Here is a 23,585-nt window from a genome sequence, read left to right on the forward strand (position 1 = left end):
TGTTTTATTCCATATTCCGAGAGAAATTAATGTTATGGAAAATATTTACCAAAACCAATTTCACAGCAAACGTTTTTTACCAAAATTATACACGTAAAAGCACGCGACGTTTTGTGCGGTGACTATCCTTTTTATAATATGCTTATAATTTCCATTCTCAATTTTATTATAATGATTATTACTGTTTCTTGTTGAACGTTAAAATGGTTTGGGTCAATTTAAGGTCCTTATTTTTAACAGAATCAAAAACCAAAAGTTTTGATATGTTGATATTTATTGAAAAAGTGTCACTCTCATTAATCGCTTTGTGATTAAAACAATTAAATTGATCCGGGTTTTTTTTTCAATAAAAAAAAATCGAAATATTTCTAATTTTAGCATAATTTTTAACCTTTTTTTTATTGTTTAACTTTTAAGTATTTCGATATATATTTGATCAGTATAATGTATGTTAAGATTTATATATAGTGCAGATGTCCTATTTAAACAGTCAAATAACGTTGCCCGTTTATTTATATGCAATATACAGTCACTGATCGTATATCGCTTGGTATATGACGTTGACAATTCGTTTCTGTAGAGTTTTATTTAGAACGTCAATAAAACATTCGGGGAATTATTACGTCGTCCTCTCCAAATTTAAAAAAAAATGGTTTTTGCACTCAATACTTTATTTTTAACAGTAATAAGAGTTGCGGTATAGAAAGAATAACTATACATTGTCTCGAAATATCAATGTTATGTGTACTCGGCTCGAAACAAGTAGAAATGCTCGGCATAGCCTCGCTTTCTACCTGATTTTAAGCCTTGTACAAATAACATTGATATTTCATTACAATGTATGGTTATTCTATATATATACTTCTTTTCCGAGATGTTAGTGGCAACATGATATCTTATATAGACGACGGAGGTTTCATATTATGTTTCACTCTCCAGTTCCGTTTGTAAGTGTGTCGGTGTTGATGATACAAAGGGAGTTATTTGTTGAGAAATATTATTCATTGAGATTTAATTCAATATTTAGTATATCAGCAATTCAATGCACAGCGTATCAGTGACATCAGTCTCTGAATGTTTTGTATGTTTCTCCATAAATAGAATGGAAACATAAATAATATTCAATATCAAATACGTTAAGTGATAAACAAAGCATGATTTTTTTTCCAGGAATATAGGATTCAATCCAATAACAGAACTTGATGAAAACGCCTTTATTGATTTACCTAATCTCAGAACACTGTAAGTAATTTCAACATTTGAATTAAAATTTGGGTAACTCAGTTTAGAAGATTTAACGCGTGTTGCCTGTCACGAAGAATAATACGACATATAAAAGTACAAATAGCAAAAATATTTAACTAGACAATAAGCTGAAATGACAGACAATAAACATTTTCTATTCATACCAAAAATGTATTATGATTACATTTTCAGGTTGAAACTTTTAATCGTGACAAATGCATCAAAGTTTTCGGACTATCCTTAACAGTCCATGCCAGTTATGAGAGCCGTAGTGTAGTGGTTAGCGCATCGGACTACTTACACAAAGGTTCCTGGTTCAAAACTGTTCCAGGATAAAATTTCACGGAATGAATTTTTTGCTATTTCTTCACACCATTTGCGGGTATAGTCTTGAGAAACTATGATAGTCCATCGAAGTGGGGCGATAAATAGATGAACCGTGTTAAGAGAAAGCATATCTCTTGCACGTAAAAGACACCCTTGTAGATTTAAAAAAAAAAACAGGCTAATGCCGCTACAAAGGCAGCACTCGCACCCGTTAAGTGGAAAGGGATTAATATAAGTTGCAATAACTTGTTTCCTAATCCACTATAAATAAATATGTTTAAATTAAGAAAGTCTTCCTTCGAACTGTCACTTTTAATCTAGCTCGTTAATCATACGACTCGGAGTGTCCGTACAACTCATAAAAAGGCTTACATGCATATCATATCAGCATAGTCTCGTCCTGAATATATATTTGATTTGCTATCTGATTTAAACAGCCCTAATCATAAAAAAAAAAATGTGGAAAATCCTTGATTTATACTGGAGTGTAAGTCTCAAATCGAAAAACAACTGCAGGAAAAATCATAACCAATTAGAATCGGGGGTCTATCGAAATGGCATTCAAAATCCCAATATCAGTGTGCTATGATAGTGATCACTGTAGATAACTTACTTGATATCTCTTCTGTCGAGATCTGTCATTCAAATTAGGGTATATTTTTTATGAAGAAAACGACTTATCAATGATAGAAGATTATTACTTTGTATGCAACCATGAACTGAATTAGTTGACTTTAATATAATAAAAAAAACATATTCCAGACTTATAGTATGTACACGGAGTCTTCCGAATGATATTGTTTGCTATCGGAATTTGGATTGATGCTGGAATACGTGGATGTTAGGTGTCACACTTATACAAAACAACAGAAAGTTGACGAACCAGGGTTATGTTAAAGAAAGTATCGTCCTTTTCGGAGAGAAAGTTAATCGAAAGATACAAAGACCTTGTAAATAAATATTCCGTATCAACTTAACAAATAAAATAGGATGCTCTTGAAGAATAGATTATATGTCATAACGTTGTTTATCATATAAATGTGTAGCATGTATATTTTGCCACGGCGTTATTAAGTTAAAATGTCCCTTTTGATAAATTGTGTTTTGTACGCTAACCTCGTGTCTTGTCTGCAAAAGACACATCAGTTATGCTCGAATCATACAAATCAAACCCCAAATACAGTATGAAGTTGTAGATTTAAATTATACAGGATTTAGAAAATATTATAGGGTTATCCCTTGGAAATTACCAACAAACTATGGTTTTTTTTTAAATAACATCAAACGTGTTAATGATACTCTGTAATAGATCACGAAAGACTAAAGAATTTTTGATCATTTATTACAGAGATTTAAGTGGAACAGAGTTGACAGTCATTAACAGACGTATTTTCCAACACGTACCAAGTTTAAACACACTGTATGTAGTTAAATGAACGCTAATCACTTATAGTGTATTCTATAGGTGACATTTTGTGGATCCTTAAAATGATTTTATTACTTTGGAGATAATTTATTTAAAATTCAAATAAATCAAATTTCCTATTTATGTAAAATTAGCATTCTGCATTGTGAACTGGCATGATTTAGATGATATGACGAGCAACTTATTGATTAAGGTGCAGATGCTGCATGTTTTATCTTTTATAGCAAAAATAGGGCATGACATAAAATAATCTTTGCGTTATATTATTTTTTTTTTTCTCCAACTTTTTAAACATTTGTATTTCTGTATGTGCACGAAGACTCTTGATGAGAAATACAGTTCGAAATGCTAATGTTGTGCATGAAATTAAATTCGATTGCATGTAATTTGCACACTCCTCATTAAAAAGGGAACCCAGAAGTCAGACATTTAGAATTGCATTATTACGTCAAACGAGAAGTGTCCTTACACAAAAATATGAAATACAAAACATATGACAGAGCCTTCACGTATACGAAAGTGTTCATAAGTGCTTCTTAAAGATATCATGTTTAACATTTAAAAACTCTGTCAATTATTTGACTGTTACTTTTTTACAAACTTGTTGTAAATGAGCTACAAGGACATCTATAATAAGTCTACCTGTATTTATAACACCTTTCTAGTAGTTAACAATATTCCTACTGACGCAGCATTTTTTTGTTCGATTTAAAAATAAATTATTAATAAAACCTGATCTTCGACAGAATAAATTCATTTAAACTTTATTTATATTTTAGGTATCTTAAGAACATGACATCAATGACTACACTAGATGGATTGGTATTTGAGCAGTTAACCTTACTAAGCTACCTGTAATATCCTATATATATTTCGTCTTAATATCAGCCCAACAATGTTAGATCTATAAATTTGCTTTTTTGTTCTTCATTGGCTGGGATTCGCACTCATGCTACTGAGATATCTTGGCTCCAAAACGCCTTGCACTAAGACCGACACGCTAGACCTCTCGATCACCTTGGTTCTCCAAAAATAAAGATTTCAGTGTCCGTGTGTTTCCTATTCTCGTCAGTTTTTATATAGCGTCGTTACATCGCACATACTATATAAGGCATGAAGATGATTTTTTTAACAGATCAGCTCAATTATCTGTCGTACAAGATCTTACAAGTTAATGCAGGATGTAGTCACAGAAATAAATATATTATAAGTACGTCTAAACCAGTGACAACTCTACAACAGATTTCATCCAGCGGATCAGCAGTGATGGTGATACAAGGCTGAAAATACATTCTGTATATATAATTCGTCTAAATACAAACACAACAATGATATATCTGTAAATGGGCGGAATATAGATAAATATATGCATTTTCATTTTTATTTACATTAAATCTAGAATCGTCGGGTAGATACTAAAGCAAATGTATAAAGATTTAGGATTTTCATACTTGTAATCTAGAGAGTACTCGATGAAGGTTATTCTTTAATCACGTTTGGTTCGACTTGAAATCAGCATCATATTGACATAATGTATCCTGGTGCATTTTCCTTTTCCAGCGGATAGTATCTACCAAAAAGCCAACGATTCGGTTCCTGCATGATTTTTTTTTACTGCAAATTTGCTTTTGATAAATTGTATGAATTAACTCAATTGAGTTTACATCTCACCTTGACAAAACAGACCTTTGTTTTTATTGTATTATTGTCATTGAATATTTTGGGTTCAACAGTATTTTCTTTTACTATGCGTTTCACACATTTGATAATTTTCGATTAGCTTAATTTATGAAACTTTTTTTCACACGGAATGCACCATTATAGTGATATTAAACGTTGTGTAAATTAAAAGTTCTAGAGTTTTCTTGAAGCGTTTGTATTCTTGTCAATTTTATTTTGATTTATTCCTTTGCTTGTTTATATTTTGACATGATGGCATCTGATAATAAATATAATATTTCATTAAAACCAGGGATTTGAGTGGAACATCATTGATGTGTGACTGTGGTCTTTACAAGTTTGCAGAATGGCTGAATAAAACTACTAACCTGTATTCTGGTGCATTTCCTGGACCAGTAGGTGCAAATCAAAATATGAACCGATATGTCTACACTATAATTGAAAGTTGTAGAGATTCAGAATTCGATGTCATCGACTTCCCATATGAATGTCGTAAGTATATATATATATATATTGTACTACCATTGTGCTTTTCTTGTTGTAGTCATATGGTTCAAACATGAATGTACAAAATAAAACATACCAAATAAAATAATCTACAAAACTTAAGTTAATCCTGTATAAAACATTATGAGTACTTATTATAACAAAACAATGTTTTACGCTTTGATTTAGAGTCATATGAAACGATCGATGGGTAGAAAATAATATTTATCTAATTCTTAAACCAATGCATGTATTAAAATGTCTTCGATTATAGATTACTGTCGATAACTGGAAAACCATGTAATAAATTACAACCGATTACGATTACAGATTGCGATTACCCAATCCCTGGAAGGTAACATATGATACCATATGACCATATTTTTCCTTATGAAGAGTTTGTGAGATTCAGTATCATATGCTTTTCTGAAATCTAAAATCAACGTATCCGTTTATTGGTTTTGGTCTAGTTTTCGTGCTACGTCTTCGGTGGTAATGACTGGTTGGGACTCGCATGATCTTTCCTCCTGGAACTATGTTGAAATTGGTTATAGACATGTATGTCGTTTTTATCAAGGGGAATTATGAAATGTTTGTTTATTATACATTTTGTTATCTCAAAAGGTATCAGGGACACAGGTCTTTATTGACTGGATAGCTTTTGTCCCCTTTTCTGAATTGTGCTTACACATTTGATATTGGCCAATCTGTCGTTGCTTGGTTTTCTTTGAATAATTTCTTTAATATCAATTATAAATATAGAACGTTCGCTTCTTTTGTTTCATCCGGATTCTATGGAAGATATCATATGGTATTTTGCGTTACCTGCATTTATTCAATTAACAATATGGCAATTCATGTTAACGACTTTTATTATGTCTTCGATATCCAGTTTTCCTTTGACTTCTCTATCTGGAAAGTTTTTAAGATTTTCCTTCGTGAACACTGATGTGAATTGATCATTCAAACAAAATTCTTTTCAAACTTGATGAGATGTTTGCATAAATAATTTGAATAAGAAAAAATCACGCCTACCAGATCTTCCCTGTAAATTTATATTTACTTATCTTTGTCAAACTTAATACTTACTGCGAATAATGAAATGTTAACAATGAGCAAATCGTAAAGATTCACATTGCTGTTTCTGCGTTGGTCCTTGTAATGATGCTAGGCAAGACCCAAGTGTCGAACATCCTTTTTTTTCACCCACGATGGATGGTTGTTGATATTGATGAAATTTCGGATATTCCTTATTAGCTCTTATTAAACTTACGCTATTCATTTGATCTAACATATACCTAGAAAAAAATCAGAATGGCTCTTTCATGCATTACTCTAGAGAACAAATCTGTATTTATATCACTAGAGAAACGTCATCAATATTGCTCATTCTAATTTATCTGTATTATGGATGATTTAAGCATATCATTCATTGCGTTATTCAACTAGTTGGCGACAAAAGATGAATCAATTTTAAATCAATTTACTTAGCATTAATTCAAAGAGTGTCAAGTTTCATAGGGTTGTATGATAAAATCAAACCATACGAAACGCATACAAATAAAAAAGAACAATTAAAATGGCTAAACTTGTCGGGGTCTCTATTTCATATGTTCCTGAAGTTAAATACACTTGTCTATATATTCATATTATTAGCTAACGTGCCTTCTGTGAACTCAATACTCGCCGAAGGACCAATATATCAAATTCCAAATACTAATCCAACTCCTAGTCTGGTTCCAGTCTTCATATGTAGCTTCGAAGATAAATGGACGGGAAAATACAACTATGATGTAAAGTGGGAGATTGATGGGGATGAAATAAAAACGTATTTAAACGTTTCCGTAATGAATATTAATACGACCTTTCTTCGAGATTCTGATTGGACAGATACCCATAACATGAACATGGTGGTAAGGGTAAAAAAATTAAAAACGATTAAGCAAGTCCATCATTTCAACTGCATATATGTCAGCATATACTATACATCAAGATTAATTATAAAAATGAAAAACTACACTGATTATGTTTGAAACATAGACATATTTATTTTGATGATTGCTTAAAATGCTCCGATTAAGGTGATCATGTATACTTTATTTTCCGTACGTCGTTACTACAATCCCCTTCCCTTTCATGAATGTGACCTATCGAATTATACTATTTATCGGATTTGTTATCACATAAGCAACACATCCGGTGCCACAGGTTGAGCAGGATCTGCTTACCCTTCCGGAGCACCTGAGATCACCACTAGTTTTTGGTGGGGTTCGTGTTGCTTATTTCTTAAGTTTTTTGTGTTTTGTCATGTGTACTATTGTTTGTCTGTTTGTCTTTTCCATTGTTAGCCAGGGTGTTGTCATTTTTTTTTTTCGATTTATGAGTTTGACTGTTTCTGGTATCTTTCGTCCATCTTTTATACAAACTCACTGACAAGATGATCATGCCATATTTGGCATCCGTTTTCATAATAGAATGGCTTTAAGTACAAATATCACACATAGCTGAATTGTTCTGGATTACATTTTAAAAAAGAGCAAATTCAGAGAAATGTTAGTATTGTCAAACATTGAGGACATGTATTACCGTTTCCCAGTACGTCATGTATATAAAAAAAACATAAAAATTTCGAAAAAAACATAACATATAAAATAAAATAAAACTGGCGATAAGCACAACTATTAACATATTTTACAATTGTATATTATTCTACTGTCTTTAAATGTTTAAATTATCATTCGCAAGAATGCATAGTGAAGAGATCAAGTTATAAAGTTGGGTTAACGTATATTTTTAGGTTCGGTGTGGAATAAGAGTCAACGATTCCGAGCATGATAAACAGTTTATTTTTAGTTCAGATTTCAGAGCTGGGATATTCGTAAGTGGAACATGAAAAAACTGGTATCTATTCACTGCTTTACATGATTTTATCAGTACTGCTTTGCCAAATAATTACTTGACATGGCAGAATTGTTCTCAAAAAATTGTTTTAGTTTGAATGTTTCATCGAAATTGTTTTGCTTAATTTTTAGCTTTATATACTAGCATATTAACCTGACGATGACGGGATACAGGTATTTAGCCGGTTTTGATAAAAAAAATAAACAAAGAAATGTCGAAATGTTCAGGACTTAATTTAATCTGTATTTGGGTAAGATGATGCAAGCATACGATTTGTATTGCGTCTTACACTTTGAGAAGCAAATAATCTTTAACTACTTTATTAAAATATTGTGTAAAAACTGTAGTTATGAGCTATGAAAGTCAAGTGGCTAGAGCATTTTTCTGAGTATGATTTAAAAAATTTCAAAGAAACATTTTTTACAGAGGGTCAACTTTAATTCGTCTTCACTATCATATAGATTAACAACTTTTGGTTATATTTATAATTTAGAATCTTCATTGAAGGTGGAGCACGGATGCATGGTTAATTAATTATATTGATGTGTCATTTGTATGCAAGAATGTCATTCCTTTGTATTATGTGCCGATTAAAAAAAAGGTTATGCGAGTATTGTATCCCATTAACAGGTTACTTTTTTTATAATTAAGTATAGGGTTCTAATTAAATTTTGAATAATTACAAAATGTATCAATTTAATATATTTCAGTTTTTGTTATTGGTTTATCAAAGATATGATGTACGAATATAAGTTCATAAATTTGAAACGTTTAAAATGGTTACATACCAATATAAAGAACCATTCATCATTTTTGAAAAAGACTATAAATGAAAGCCGAACTATTTATCTCCCCTTCATGATAGATAGATGATTAGGAAATTAACCAGAGTTATCTAATATTAATCACAGCTCGGGACTATCAAGCAATTTCTAATTGTAGCTTATTTAACGTTAAAACAATTCTCCACTATAAACGAATGTTACTTTATACAAATAAAAGGACTATTTTAGCTAAATCTGCACATTTCATTAGATATTATGAATTTTTATTACAATAGATTAACATGCTACATATCCATAATAGTCAATGATGTTGGTAAAGTATTATACGTTTGAATTTATATCATAACATTGTTAGAATTGAATACCGGGCGAAACTATAAAACAGGCTGAAAGAAATCAAGGAATCAAGACCAAAATGCCACGTTCAATGTTACTGGATCACCATACCATATTATGTAAACCCTCCTCCAGAATATCGCTTATGCTACAATGACGATAGAAACAAACTTTTTATCAAAACCAAACGTATTAATTCACAGAATTTTTTGTTGTTTTTGTGTTGACGTAACATATACGTCATTTGACGACCTTATGACTGTTTATGAGATTTATATATAGACTGGTCAGATATAAGGGGGACAAATATGTAACTTTTATGATTTAAGAAATCAACTATCGTGCAGATAGATTACAAATGGGTTTGTTTTTCTTTTCTTGTAGTCAACATTCAAAAATTTTCGTCTAATGTAAAATATATATATATATAAATAAGCTTTCATTGCATGGTGGGGTTTTCACATTGTACACAAAGGAGTAGGTTCCGAAAAAAACCTTTTTGTACCCAAAATAGAGCAGTTTTACAAAATTGTGAAAATTTAATCTTTTAGCTATTATTTGGAAAGGAAAATGCTTCTGCGACATAAATATAAACGCATTTTTTACAATATAATGCACATTTTTGGGTACTAGCATCAGACAGTCATGTTATATTACTGAAATCTTCACAGTTTCAGCATTTTAGTTAAATTTTTGACGGTTTCCGTCTTAAATGAAAGTTGCCGCATTCGTGTTCATTCATAATATTGAGATGTAAGTTGTATTTGATGATAATACATAACTATATAATGGTTGAGGATGAACACGGATGCGGCCACTTTCATTTTTGACAATAAACAACCGAAAAGTGAGGATTTTTGGCATATTTGACAGATTTTTCATGTTTACGCTTGACTCCTAGCGTTTGTAATGACTAAATCAGTTAAACTCTATCACATAAACTAATTGAATCAATTAAAATAAACACTTAAGTTATAAAAAAAAGTGTCCAAAATCTCTCGTTACATGAACCTGAAATTTGAGGCCAAAATCTGTCCTTACTGGACCTACTCCTTTTAACTATTCACACACACATACAAACGAATCAGCGAGCCCCTTTTTATATTTCACAAAAATGCCATGATAATTACATAACTCTACAATGATTAATAAATGTTGTGGATGCCATTTGAATCCCTTGTATCTACATTTATTGCTTTTTTAGTATATTTGAATTTAGAACAAGCTCAAAAATTAAAGTTTATTAAATTTTAATGTGAATAATGAATTCCTATGAAAAATCTTACTCGATTTATCCATTTTCTGACATGATGATTAAATGCATTGTTGGTCATTTGATCTGAGGTCTAAAATTGGTCAAAATTCGATTATGACATTTTTATGTTCTTGTTTTCCTTTAAAATTCCTATTGTGAAGTCACGAAAAAAGCTGACCATATCTGATGACGTCACGTAAAAAAACACAAATATCTTTTAATTGTCGTTTTAAAAGGCGGTTAAAGATCGTTTTCATATCGTCTAAAATCATTAGAGTAACATCTTCCACACTAAAATATCACGCAATACGTATGCAACTATCTACAGATAATTTTTTAATATTTTTAAACGCTCGTCAGATATCTGTGGATAGATATCGTATCACACTCGATGTAGTGGTAGAATTTATATATGTCTGTTAAGTAATAATTCTAAGATGACGTGAATCTCTATTGAAACAAATAGCAAAAATTTGTATTTGCTGCTTTTCACCAAACATGATCATTTCAAAGGCGTCGCAGAAAAGACTTCATGTCAGAGTCAGTAGAATATAGTCAATATGCCTGAAATGGGACATATACCATGTGAATTAGTGAGTTAACAATTCAATTCGAGTACGCAACATATTTATACTCATATTTCAGAAATATCTCATCGTCCGGATTGTTAAGCAAAATTTAGAATTTGACGATAAGCAGACATCTTTCAATCAATCTATCAAATAAAAGTTAAGGTTTGCGTTGAAAAAGTTTTTGCGAAAAATATTATCAGTTTCCCATTCCTTCCGGTTCGAATATTCCTGTCAATAGTCATTGGTTCTCGCTGGGTACTCAGCTAACTTCCTGCAACAATACAAACTGATCATTATGATGTAGACAAAAGTGCCGACAGTTGCATTTAACAATCAATTAATCAATCTGTTTGCCATAACACATTCTTAATAATATCTAAACATTATGTCGTTGTCTCATTGGCACTCATACCACATCTCCCTATATCTATTGTGCTAATTTGGCAAAATAACTTTTGAAGTTAAATGCATTATATTGTGAATTATTTTAGGCTGACCAGTCGGAATATATAGTGGTGGAAGGAGAGTATATTAACATAACTTTAAAAGCAACTGTTCCTATCGGATGTATAGCATCAAATGATGAAATAAGATCAAAATGTTTTCAAGATTTTCATATCTTTCAACCGAGTTTCGACGAAAGTGTACTGCAATGCTCTAATCTCTATGGTAGTAGAAATATTGTCTTTAAAAATGAAGTTTGTGGAATAAGCATGACAGATTCGGGAAAGAACGTAAAAAATTTACAAGTATATGGATTCAGTGATGGTTTGTACAATTACAGAGATCGGTCGACCTATATTAACATGTATACAGCATCGGTGTCAACGCCAAATGCTGTTTGGCAAAATTTCAACATCAAAGATATAAAGGTATCCTCATATGTAAATCCATTAATCAGTAAATTCTATATTTTGAAGGTTTAAATGAGCCACCATTATATTCATATATCCATAAGATAAAATTCATAACTTGCTTATGTCATTAATTTGTTTCTATCGATGAAAAATATATCTACAAAATTATTGATTAAAACTATCGCTTGCTTGATATATCGTTTATATATATATAAAAAAAAGAATAAAAAAAATTGAGATGTGGTATGGTTGCCAAAGAGACAACTCTCCACAAGAGACCAAAATGATACAGAAATAAACAACTGTAGGTCACCGTACAGCCTTCAACAATGAGCAAAGCCAATATCGCATAATCAGCTATCCCCGAAATGACAATGTAAAACAATTCAAACGAGAAACTAACGGCCTTGATTATATAAAAAAAAAGGTGAACGAAACTCAAATATATATATTCATTCTAACTATCTTCTGTGAAAGGTAACTGTAAAAGATGGAGATGCTTTGGTGAAAAATAGATGTTGCCGTTCGTATAATGATCCTCACATCACCACTTTTGATGGAAAGACCTATCATTACCATGAAGTTGGAGAATTTGTCATGTATAGAAATGACAAAGGTCCATATTGGGTAAGAAACATATCTGAAATTAGAAACGAAATACTTTTATATGATATCATATTAGACTGAATAGTTTAATAAAGTTACAGGGACTCAACAAAACAATACAACTTCTGTTTTTCATTCATCCGTACTCCAACAAAAAAATACTTCTGTTTGCAAAGACACGTTCTAAAAATTATTAAAAGTTTGGTATGTGGTGAGAGGTTTTGAGTATTGATGTTTGAAGATTGAAAAAAAGGAGATTATACCTATAAGCCCTTGATTTGAGAATGTCATTTTATGATTTCACTCTAACGATATGTTAAAGTCTCTACTTCCTATCACATTTATTTTTCTTCCGTCTGTTATTCATTCGCTGCTAATCAATTGCAGTTATCCGTATTATATACTGTCAAGTAAACAATAACAACTCTGGTCGTCAAACTTACTTGCATTATTATTAGTTTGCTTTGTAAACTGCATAAAAGACCATTTTTTTGTTGTTGAAATTATACAAAGAAGATATCATCTCTTTGCAGTTCACAAGAAGACAAAATATGTTTTTATATAATATATTATGTACAATCATGTTAAAGAAAATTGTACTGGTCCATTCAGTGTGGCTAAATATTTCTTATCAATTACAGATATATCGTTACAATGGGATTGTAACATATGTGATTACAAAATGAAAGTTCTGAACAATGTGCGTCCATAAAAGAAATCATCTCATTTAGGTGTCTAAAGATAGATTAGACAGTCTGTCCCTATTCGTATACATGTATTATTTAGATGTTTGTTGGATTAACTGATATTATCGCTATTTTACGAAATTGTCCTTGACTCTAACTGACTGATAATTTCCTTTCTCAGCAAAGTCGAGTAATATGAAATTATCACTAGAAACTAAGGGAGCATGTGGTGTTGCTAATGAAATTGACACGAAATCAACAACGTCGTCATAGGTAAAATAGTAATAAACAGATTATCATTTGTCATGATACCGTACCAGCTCAAGCGAGAAAATCAATCCTGTTGAGATGATCAACAATAATCTATCAAGTATCAAATATATAAGGTTTGCGATTGTTTTGATATAAGCTAGCGAAAGTGTTTAAAAGTAATGTAGCTAATAGATTCTAAACAAATATGACCAGGTCTGTGGAAGGTGAAAAAAATGCATTATTTTGCTTTATATATATTGTTGATAAATAAGTTTCTTTCTTATGATAATTACAAAAATGTACTTCTATTGTTTCTACTTATGTAGAACTTATTAGTCAACCGGTATACATACCATATGATTTTTAAATTGTTCTGGTTTAAATAGTGGCATTGTTAAGAATAGCGTATACAGATTTGATTTAAACGGGTTTTTATGACTATCTCAAGCCTGAAAATTGTAACATTCCTTATTTAATAGCAAAACTTCAATTTCAAATCAAAGGTTTTTGTTCTTTACTTTAAGGTGCATGCATTATTCACCAATTGCAATGACGGATTTCCAGGAGCCGCATGCCATTGTGGTGTAGCGATTAGAAGCCGAAATTCCCTTTTCGTTGTACGAACCTGTCAAACCATCTCAAGAAATAAGAGATATAGCCTAAAAACGCCTCTTATTTATATAAAACAATGTGATCCTAGTGATATGTTCATTCAACAATTATCCATTACTAAATATAAGGTATGTCTAAAGAAAATATTTATAGGGTAGCATGCACAATATAAGAAAAAATACAATATCTTGCACTTTCTTGAAGTATAATTTTATGAAAAGTTAAATATTATACGAATTGTGCTTTTGCGGTTTCATTCAATGTTTGATTTATTCAATATACGACTAAAGCAATACTTTCATCTAAATGTCTTTCATTAGACGATATGTAAACATATAAACTAGATAAATTATTTGAAACAGTTGGACTCTGAACATAGAATAAAATACCAGCAAATATAAAAGATGTTTGTTATAAATAATATACTAGGATACAATGTTGACGATGCATATAGAGTGAGAGACAAGAGCCGCTTTAGAACCTGTATTTTTAAATATTCAATTGGTTCTGTTAATAAGAAGAGTTCACACTTATAATCTCAAGACGATAAATAGCTAGCATACTGAAGAGACATATGTTTATCGTTACTGTCTGGTGAATGTTTTCTAGTAATTTATGTTATTGGTTTACTTTCCAATTAATGTGCTCGACAATGACAAGTGTCTATTCGTATGTTAACTCTCAATTAACAATTAACGTTTCTCTATATTTTCAAGATTTAAAAATTTGATAGACAGTGTAGTGTTCCTGACAAAATCAATAACAATCAAAACAAAGGAGTAAACAAAGACTAAAAAAACATTTACATCAACAGTTATAAATAATAAATAAGAAACAACACGATCTCCAATAAAAAACGGGAGTGAAATCAGGTGCTCCGGAAGGGTAAAGATATACATAAATATGTGACGAAATAAACTAGTTTGCATGCACTTTAACTGCCACGTCTGTTGACTCGGTTTAGCGGGGGGATAAGAGTACACAACAGAATGCATATGAACAATGCATTCCATGTAGAATCTTCAAACTGTCTAATTTTTTTCGGGTTTATAGATGACAAGAGTACAAGTACAAGTACAAAATAAATACAATTCTTAAGATAAAATTTGATTACTGATAGCAAATTCGAAATATATAGATTTTAAAATTGACTTTAAAAGATTGTGTTCGTACGGAAGCCCTGGAGTGCCATGCAAAAAAAAACAGGGCTTCCGTATGTTCGAGATGCTTCGCATGTTGTTATAAACCCAATATTCTGAACAATTGTGAACTGGAAAAGGAAATACCTTATCTTTTACTCTAGTTACTGAGTTTATACTTATTTATAATTGTGTGTTTTATAATCTCAGGTAACGTTGCCAATAGGAACCGAAATAATTATTTCATTTCATCGGTTGTTCATTAGCAGTATAATAATTAAACCTTCATATCATGACATAAACATGGCGAAAGGACTCTGCGGATTTCCAAGCACAACCAAAGACACAACTGACGATTTCATGCATAGGTATTATGGTGTGGTACAGAATCAACGGACGTTTGCAGATTCATGGAGGTATTTGTATAATCGTAACATAAAACAAACCCTTGACAGTCGTTTTCTTCTGTATGCAAAGTGATTTAATTTTTTAAAATAAACTGTCGTCAGGTACAAATATAGGAGATATGTGATAAACAGAGAAGTGATATGACGGTATTTAGTCAACGAAATGCTTTTATCAATGTTTATATAAATCTGACATAACAATAGTTACAAATACAACTGAGGAGACACACATAAGTTTCTGTCGATATTTTTTCAGTATCCTCTGTTTTAAAGCTTTTCTTTTAACATATATTTATCATTTCATATGCATATCAAGTAACGGTGTGTTATTATCTTATTGCGTTTTTTTGGGGTTTGTTTTTTTGTTTGTATTATATATAAAAAAAAAATAATAGAAAAGTTTATTTTGTTTATTCATCATTATCTCTTTCTAAAAGAAAATATTGTTTAAACATGTATATCTGTAAGTTACAAAGAATAAATTCATACCTTAAACAGTCGAAAGTCATATTGCAAGGTCTGTTATTCATAATCAAACAGAAAGTGAAAGTAAGAAAATAATATATAGATTGAAAAATTAAACGACTTTAAATCATTGATATTGAGTGCTAGGCAGAAAATAAAAACAAATGTAAGAAAGCAGTTGATACTTTGAATTCAAATACTTGCCAAAATATTGAACTTGTTATAACTGTTTTCTCAAGAATCATAATATAAGAACATACTCGAATAAAGGATTGTAATAACCAGTACTGATTAAGTTCTTTCAATCGAAATATTTTAAATGACTATTACTAATTGTTTCAGAATAAATGACACTATGGTGAATGAACAACTCTTCTTTCAAATTCCAACTTTTCTAAAAGAAAATTTTCAAGTGTCAGATATCAACCAGACTCCACCCTCGTATTTAGATCATTTCTGTGTGTGCGGGAAAAAGGATACAAACCCTCTTTCATTAGATGATTTGAATACAGCTCAATGTCAGCTGACATCCACTACAGATTATTGTGTAGTTTCATCTGAAACTCTAGACAACAGATTGCCTACTGAGTCTCTGAACTGTTTAGCAATAAGCCGTAAAAGGAAACGATCTGTCAACTCGAAATCATTTGATCGCCGCAGTATTGAAAGCGATGACGTATTTGAATTTCTCCCTTTAACTTACGACGATGACGTATACAGTGAAAATATAACGGTAGGATATTTTGTGATATTGTGTTTTAATTTATTATTAAGAGCAATAAAACACATCCATTTCCATAGCACGTTTATTTCAAAGAGACAGATAACATCACATGACAAATATGCATCATCATCATACAAAGGGACACAACTCTCCCGACTAAACTACAAAACACATACGACACATACGACCATACAATATAGATACATAACACAATTGCTATATTCCTTGAATTGCTAAGTAAGACATTTTTAAAAGAAAATTGCTAGTAAAATAAGTAAAATTTGAATAAAAAATATGCTTCGGAAATTAGTTATAACTGTGCTTAAATGTGACTTTTGTTATAAAAATTTGATTTGAATCCAGTTATTTTAAACCGTTAAATGGCTCGCTTTATATTTAAAGGCCCCAGCTGCTTTCAAAAATAGTTGGACAGAAGAAAATGCTACCAGCACGTGCAGGGAAAGTATACAAAATGCACTTCCGTCACACATATACAGCGAGTATGTAGACCTATCAGAAGATGAGTTTGTAGAGTCTTGTGTTTTGGATATAATGGTGAGTCGAAGGCAAAGAAAGTTGGAATGTGTTTAGTTTTCGATATACACTCTTTCAGGTAAAATGACATGCTGATCAATGTTTTCGTTTCCTTTCATCATTTTATTCTATTGCTTTTTTATTTTGTCTTCATTTTTGATTGTATTACCACTTGCCTCAACTTTATTGTACATCTTATAGTATAATTATGCATTATCGTTGGAAGTGAGTTACTCCTTTGTCGTATTTATATTCTATATTAACCTGAACTGACATATCAGAACTTTCGTTATATTGCTTAAGTAGTGGAATTCTAAACCAGAGGTCAATCTTGTAATTTGTCAACTGCATCTACTTGTTTCATCTTATAAACGCTCGTCTGATAAAATTTCAATTCTGGTATCTATGATGAGATAATTTGTCGTCAACAATGTATTAGTTTGGGATTAGTTTATTTTTTTTTAGGGACCCACTAGTGGTATGTAAATGTTATTTAGTATGGAGTTGTATTGACATTGACAAGTTTCATTTCTATGGATATTATTCAGTCCCGCCCCCTCATTCATGGTTTATTGACTTAGAAGTTTTTTCTTGTTTACATGTATAAGTTTGTTACTGAGTTAGTGTTTTGGGAACCACTGTTAGTAGGTCAATGAAATTTGGAACTCAGTTCTGTAAGTATTGAAACATCTCATGTCCAAGGAATTGTTTTGGCCGTGTACATACAATCATGGTGCAATGACTTTGAATATTTTAGCATAACTTGCTTTTAAAGTGTTGATATTTTAATTTCAACATTTGCAATTTTTCTATCGAAATAACAAAAAGGCGGGGCATATATTTGTTTTAACAGTTTATTTAATTGTTACGTGGAAAACATAAATTACTTTGTATTCGGCACGATTTAGTTTGCAATTACAACGTCTTATACTAAATTGAGATCGGGTTATAAGATCCGGACCATATGAGTATTTGGATCAAACGCGTATATATTCACATGATCCGGGTAGTTAATTACAGTTATAGGTCCAGCTTTATAAACTTATGTTATTGTTAGAGCATGAACACGTCAGTAAAAAGAAATAAAAAGACAGAAAAGAGAATTAAGAACCATCTATAAACGACGGGAAAAAAGAAAATAGGCCCATAACTAAACTTCCGTGTAGGTTTCTCTTACAGACGAAATTGTACACCATATAAAAAGTCATGATATCGGTTCTAGAAAAAAACAAACAGATCATATAATAAGATCAAACAGGATGTCAACTACAAAGGATTGTAGTCAGCAATCCTTCTGCGGAGAACAAGCTATGAAGGAATTTAGAATGTATTCCAAAAATGTCTATATGGTTTAAATACTCATATGGACCAGTTCGTTGATCATCAAACGAGCATATACTCATATGATCCGATCATACGTGTATACGAAGCAACGTCAAAAATTTTACGTACCTCACATAATATTCATCGTTTGAAGTAAACCAAATAACTTAAAATTCTTGAAATGACTGTCATAAAAGTAGTAGATTTGTCGTGTATAAATATACCAATATAAAATCAGGATTATGACAGTCAATTACCATTTGTGTCAATAATGAGCGATTGAAAGATTTCATGTTTCATGAAGATAATTTTTAATTGACAAAGGTGTGTAAGAAAATTGATGTTTTAAAATCTAACATGATGCACCAATTGCTTTCATTGTGTATGCTTAGTTATTTGTTGTTATTCTTTTTTCTTCGTCGAAAACAATTTGTCCTTACAGATTTCAATTATCACTATTTACGAGGGGAGAACTTGCTCTTGCTTCCCAGGAAAATAGACCTTAAACGGTGTTGTTCGCTGACTATGCTCTTCTTGAACCATCACAAATATTTCCAAATATTTTTTTGCTATTTGGTCCAAGATGAAGGTTCTCCATAAATGCATATTTTAGTTCAATCTGAAATCGACTGTTGTCATCAACATATTGAGTTAGAATAATGAAACAGTGTTTTTAATGTAACAGGTATATACCTAAAAACTCACATATCAAATCGAACAATGTATTTTACTATTGTAGGCTACTGGAGATACCACCTACATTGTAGATACCATTGATGCAATGGCAACAATCATACTCGTGGAGCTTTCACGGAATGAATATATACATATTAAAAACATGACCGAAGGAAACCAGACGGTACTGGATTATATTACTGGTTTCCTTTGTGCTAATAACTGTAGTGACAATGGTAATTGTGTGTCAGGTTAGTATTTGAAAGATTGTTTTATGTTTACTTAATCACTACGTTTATAAAAGACTTGCTGTAGACACTTTTGTACTAAAACCAATTATAATATTGTAAGCACTGTATTTTTTAGTGTTGTCAACGGTAAACTGTTAACCGGTTAACCGGTCGAACGACAGAATACCGAATACCAAAAACGCTAACCGGTTAACCGGACTTTTTCTTTCAATTTTGATAGATTTGATATAAATTTGTATTGAAATCCTTAAATAGTTATGGTTTATTTAAAACTCGTCGTCGTGTTAATTAATTTGACAGATCAATTGTCCAGTCTTTTGTTCATCCAAAAATCATAAAACTAGTTAGAACTTGTCTCTCACTGAGTCAGCTCGGGACAAGATCTTAAGGAAACATAATTAGTATACATGTTTTTTTAACAGTAATACGATCAAATTTTACGATTTTCTTCATTATTTCATTTTTGATCTAATATTGTGTAGATCTACACCTACACTGTCGTGCAGAGCTCAGTCATACATTAACGAAATGCTAACTAAAAAATTGTGTGAAATGCAAACCAATGTGAATGTACTGAATGTATACGTGATAGTACGTGTAACATGCTTAATCATTTCAAATTAAAACACTCCACATTATGTTTGGCGACAACAAGAGAAAAGAAAAGAATAATCGGTTTCAGACATATTCAATTCTTCGAGATCAAGAAGTTTTTCTTTATTTTTCAATCTGAAGTTGGTACAAACGTCATAGTTGATACGGTGTATTTGATTATTTGAAGTCAAACTACGCAAGGAATCCTCACAGACCAGCCGTATAATGCCAAAGAGCAATTAAAAAAAACATAAATTTATGACTTTGATGGAAGTTGTCAAATTTACACTCATACCACATCTTATATCTATGTGTAGGATACTATAGATAAGACTTTAAAAAAACAAACTGATACTACCGGTTAACCGGTTAATCGGTCGAACGATTATCCGAGTAACCGGTTAAGCAAAAGTGTACGATTTGACAACACTAGTATTTTTACATTAATTGACGTACTTGTGTACAATATAAGATTTTGAATTTTTAATCAACTTTACAATACCTGTCATTGGCTTTGCATTGATCGAACTAGCTCTGAGTAACTGCGATTATTCTCAGATATGTACTCAGTGTCTTTTTCGTTGTCGAATGTGTAAATACCATTCTTCGTCCGGTCTGTGTTTGTGTCAAAAGTCTTTCTGCTTTGTATCGGTCTAAATACTAGTACTGCCTTTTTGTGTTAATCAACAGTTATATCAGTATCCCAGGTTAAGTGGAAGGTTTGGCGCCAACAAACTAGTTTAACCCCGCCAAATTCTGTATATGCCTGTCCCAAGTCAGGAGCCTATTATTTAGTGGTTGTCGTTTTTGCTGTATATCATATTTGGTTTCCGTTCATTGTTTGTACGCAAATCCCGGTGTTAGTTTTCTTGTTTAAATTTTGTTACTTGTCATTTCCGCGACTTTTATAGCTGACTATGCGGTATGATTTTTGCTCATTGTAGAAGGCCGTCCGGTACCTATAATTGTTAACTTCTTTGTCATTTAGTCTCTGGTGAAGAGTGGTTTCTTTTTTGGAATTTATACGACACCTTCTTATTTTTGTATTTAAGATTCATTCAAAGCAAATAACAGTATAGAATGGGAATGATCTTTGTGATTTCAAAGGAAAGAAATTTCTTACCAACAACAATAACCACTCAGAATATCTTCGATTTGAGAAAAAAGTTCTTTGAGATGGTTTTATTTAAACATATCACATTGCTAATATATAATGGGCTTTTGTATGCTGTATGTTTAAGTTAGAATAAATTCAATCTTGGCTTTTTGTGTGGTTTGAGTTGAACAACAATTACTTTCCTGGACTTTCCTGACATAACAGCCCCATCTAGAAGTTTTGTTTTTGGCATACATCCAGCATTTTGGTATTAACTTAGTTGATAAGATTTATCGTATCCAAAGATTAAGATGCAGATATTTATTATCCATGATTCCCAACTATACAATCAGAAGATGACTAGCATTGACGAACATGAAAATCTTTAAAAGAGAGGTGGAAGATATTAAAGGTATATACAAACTTATTAGTCAAAGAAAAGCCGACTTCGTCATGTCTACAAAACAGATCATTGTAAACTAAACACTGAGCAGCACCATCCCCACATACAAATCGGAAATGATATTCGATGCTCTGGAAGGTAAAGATATCTTGCTCGACATGTGGTACCCGTAGTGTTGAAATCAGTAAACTACTGTTGCTCCTTATCATGCACTTTATCTGAAGATTGTTCTCAATTTCTAAACTCATGTGATTATACCTTTAAGGTGTTTGTGCTTGTTATGAAGGATACATGGGTGATAGCTGTGCTGAACAGACATCTTCACCACCGTCTGACACAAGTTTACCGAATGATGGGCTGTGTTCTATAAGGACAAAATCATGTATAACAACCAATGTGTACGGCAATTTTCAGTCAACGACTGTGTGGTATAAAAGGAGAAGTTTCCAGGTGATTTATTTATAGGAGAAATTAATCTTTAGGGGGAAAACATATCTTAATAGCATTTTAATTGATTTCCCATTGATTCATAAAGAGTATGAATTTTTAAATGATTAAATCTTTAAAAATGGAACATTATTGATTTTGTTCTCGTGTTTTTACAAAACATTATTGAATCTAGAATTACCCTTCTTTTACAAAATCGATCAAAATATTCACATTTTGAAAGTTTTAGAATAAATATATGTATGAGTTTGTTCGTCGTTTAAGCGAGTGTACAACAATGCATACATAATACTTAAGCATATATTTATAATATTACTTACTTACTTACTTAGTCCACTTTTTGACATCCCCTTTTCCTAAGTTCTTTCATTTTTTTAATATTCCATATTACACAAATTCTAAAAAAAAAATCTATTCATTTATTTCAATTATGTTTTTAATCGAAAATAACACCATCATTGATTTGTATTATTTTGGTTATTTTATTCAAAACCTAAATAAACTTAAATATCAATTACATTATTTAAATATTAATCAGGAATGTTTCTTCCTTAGTGATTATCGGAATATCTTTTTCAATAAATGTTTAAATAGCTAGTTAAATTAACTCAATATATATGTATACATGTTATCATGGCATCAGATGTCGGAGCCATCATAGGATATAAAATATAAAGTCACAATCGGGGGGGGGGGGGGGGGATGTTATTTTGTATGAAGTCAGACATAATAAGACATTCCAAAATAAACCAAATAAAGTTAACGTGCTATCAGCAAAGTTCATTTAGGAATTTAACCATAAAGAACATTTTGTAAATTGATTCCAGACTGAAAATTCTAGGAAAAGCAAAACATAATGAATATATTAGATCATGATTTAAACAAAATTACATAATATGTAATTTGTTTTAAAAATGACGTTGAAAGTTTGCATATTGCCCTGTTACAAATTGTCGGAAATGTCCAAATGGCTGTAAATTATATATAAATGTAAGTTAGCTTATTTTTGCACTTTAGAAGGGGAGAACAAAACTTGGCCGAGTAAAATGTTAGCTGGATAGGTGATTTTTTCAGGCGGTGAAATCTTATATATATCAAGTGTAGTGTTAATATTAGAAAAATGAATACGTATTTTCACTGCTTATTTTCATTTAAACGTTATATATAATGTTTGTTGGTGTGTATCTACATTAAGATTACCGAAAATGGTACAGTCTACACCTCTGGAAATGAAACGGACACTGCAGAATATCGACATTTGTTCATGGTAACTGTGCCACTTAAGATATCTAGACGTAAAAGATCTACCGAGGAGTCGATGCACTCACCTGAAGGATATGAGATTAGCTTGTCAAATGACGGCAGTAATTTTGGAGAATCTTTCAACATGATTGTGTATGACGAAAATTGTTTCACGTGTAACTCAACATCAGTAACCTGTGATGCCTTGGTAAGCTATATTCTATAGTTACATAATAAGTTCTTCATTCACAAGGAAATA

At 31.3% G+C, this 23,585-nt stretch overlaps 1 protein-coding gene across 1 annotated transcript in view; it reads left to right on the forward strand.

Annotated features, from left to right (window-relative positions):
- Window positions 1–23,552, forward strand: part of LOC134716682 (von Willebrand factor D and EGF domain-containing protein-like) — a 57,601-nt gene extending 34,049 nt beyond the window's left edge. The window contains exons 12-26 of the mRNA XM_063579687.1: window positions 1,171–1,242; window positions 2,921–2,992; window positions 3,778–3,852; window positions 4,971–5,170; window positions 6,821–7,077; window positions 7,962–8,042; window positions 11,505–11,885; window positions 12,348–12,497; window positions 13,939–14,154; window positions 15,376–15,581; window positions 16,380–16,770; window positions 17,164–17,316; window positions 19,358–19,544; window positions 21,903–22,087; window positions 23,280–23,552. Coding sequence (XP_063435757.1) covers window positions 1,171–1,242; window positions 2,921–2,992; window positions 3,778–3,852; window positions 4,971–5,170; window positions 6,821–7,077; window positions 7,962–8,042; window positions 11,505–11,885; window positions 12,348–12,497; window positions 13,939–14,154; window positions 15,376–15,581; window positions 16,380–16,770; window positions 17,164–17,316; window positions 19,358–19,544; window positions 21,903–22,087; window positions 23,280–23,552 — 2,899 coding nt within the window. The remainder of the gene's footprint in view (window positions 1–1,170; window positions 1,243–2,920; window positions 2,993–3,777; window positions 3,853–4,970; window positions 5,171–6,820; window positions 7,078–7,961; window positions 8,043–11,504; window positions 11,886–12,347; window positions 12,498–13,938; window positions 14,155–15,375; window positions 15,582–16,379; window positions 16,771–17,163; window positions 17,317–19,357; window positions 19,545–21,902; window positions 22,088–23,279) is intronic.
- The last annotated feature ends 33 nt before the right edge of the window (window positions 23,553–23,585 follow it).

Source organism: Mytilus trossulus, chromosome 4, assembly GCF_036588685.1.
Source record: "Mytilus trossulus isolate FHL-02 chromosome 4, PNRI_Mtr1.1.1.hap1, whole genome shotgun sequence".
In the NCBI taxonomy this organism is placed as follows: domain Eukaryota; kingdom Metazoa; phylum Mollusca; class Bivalvia; order Mytilida; family Mytilidae; genus Mytilus; species Mytilus trossulus.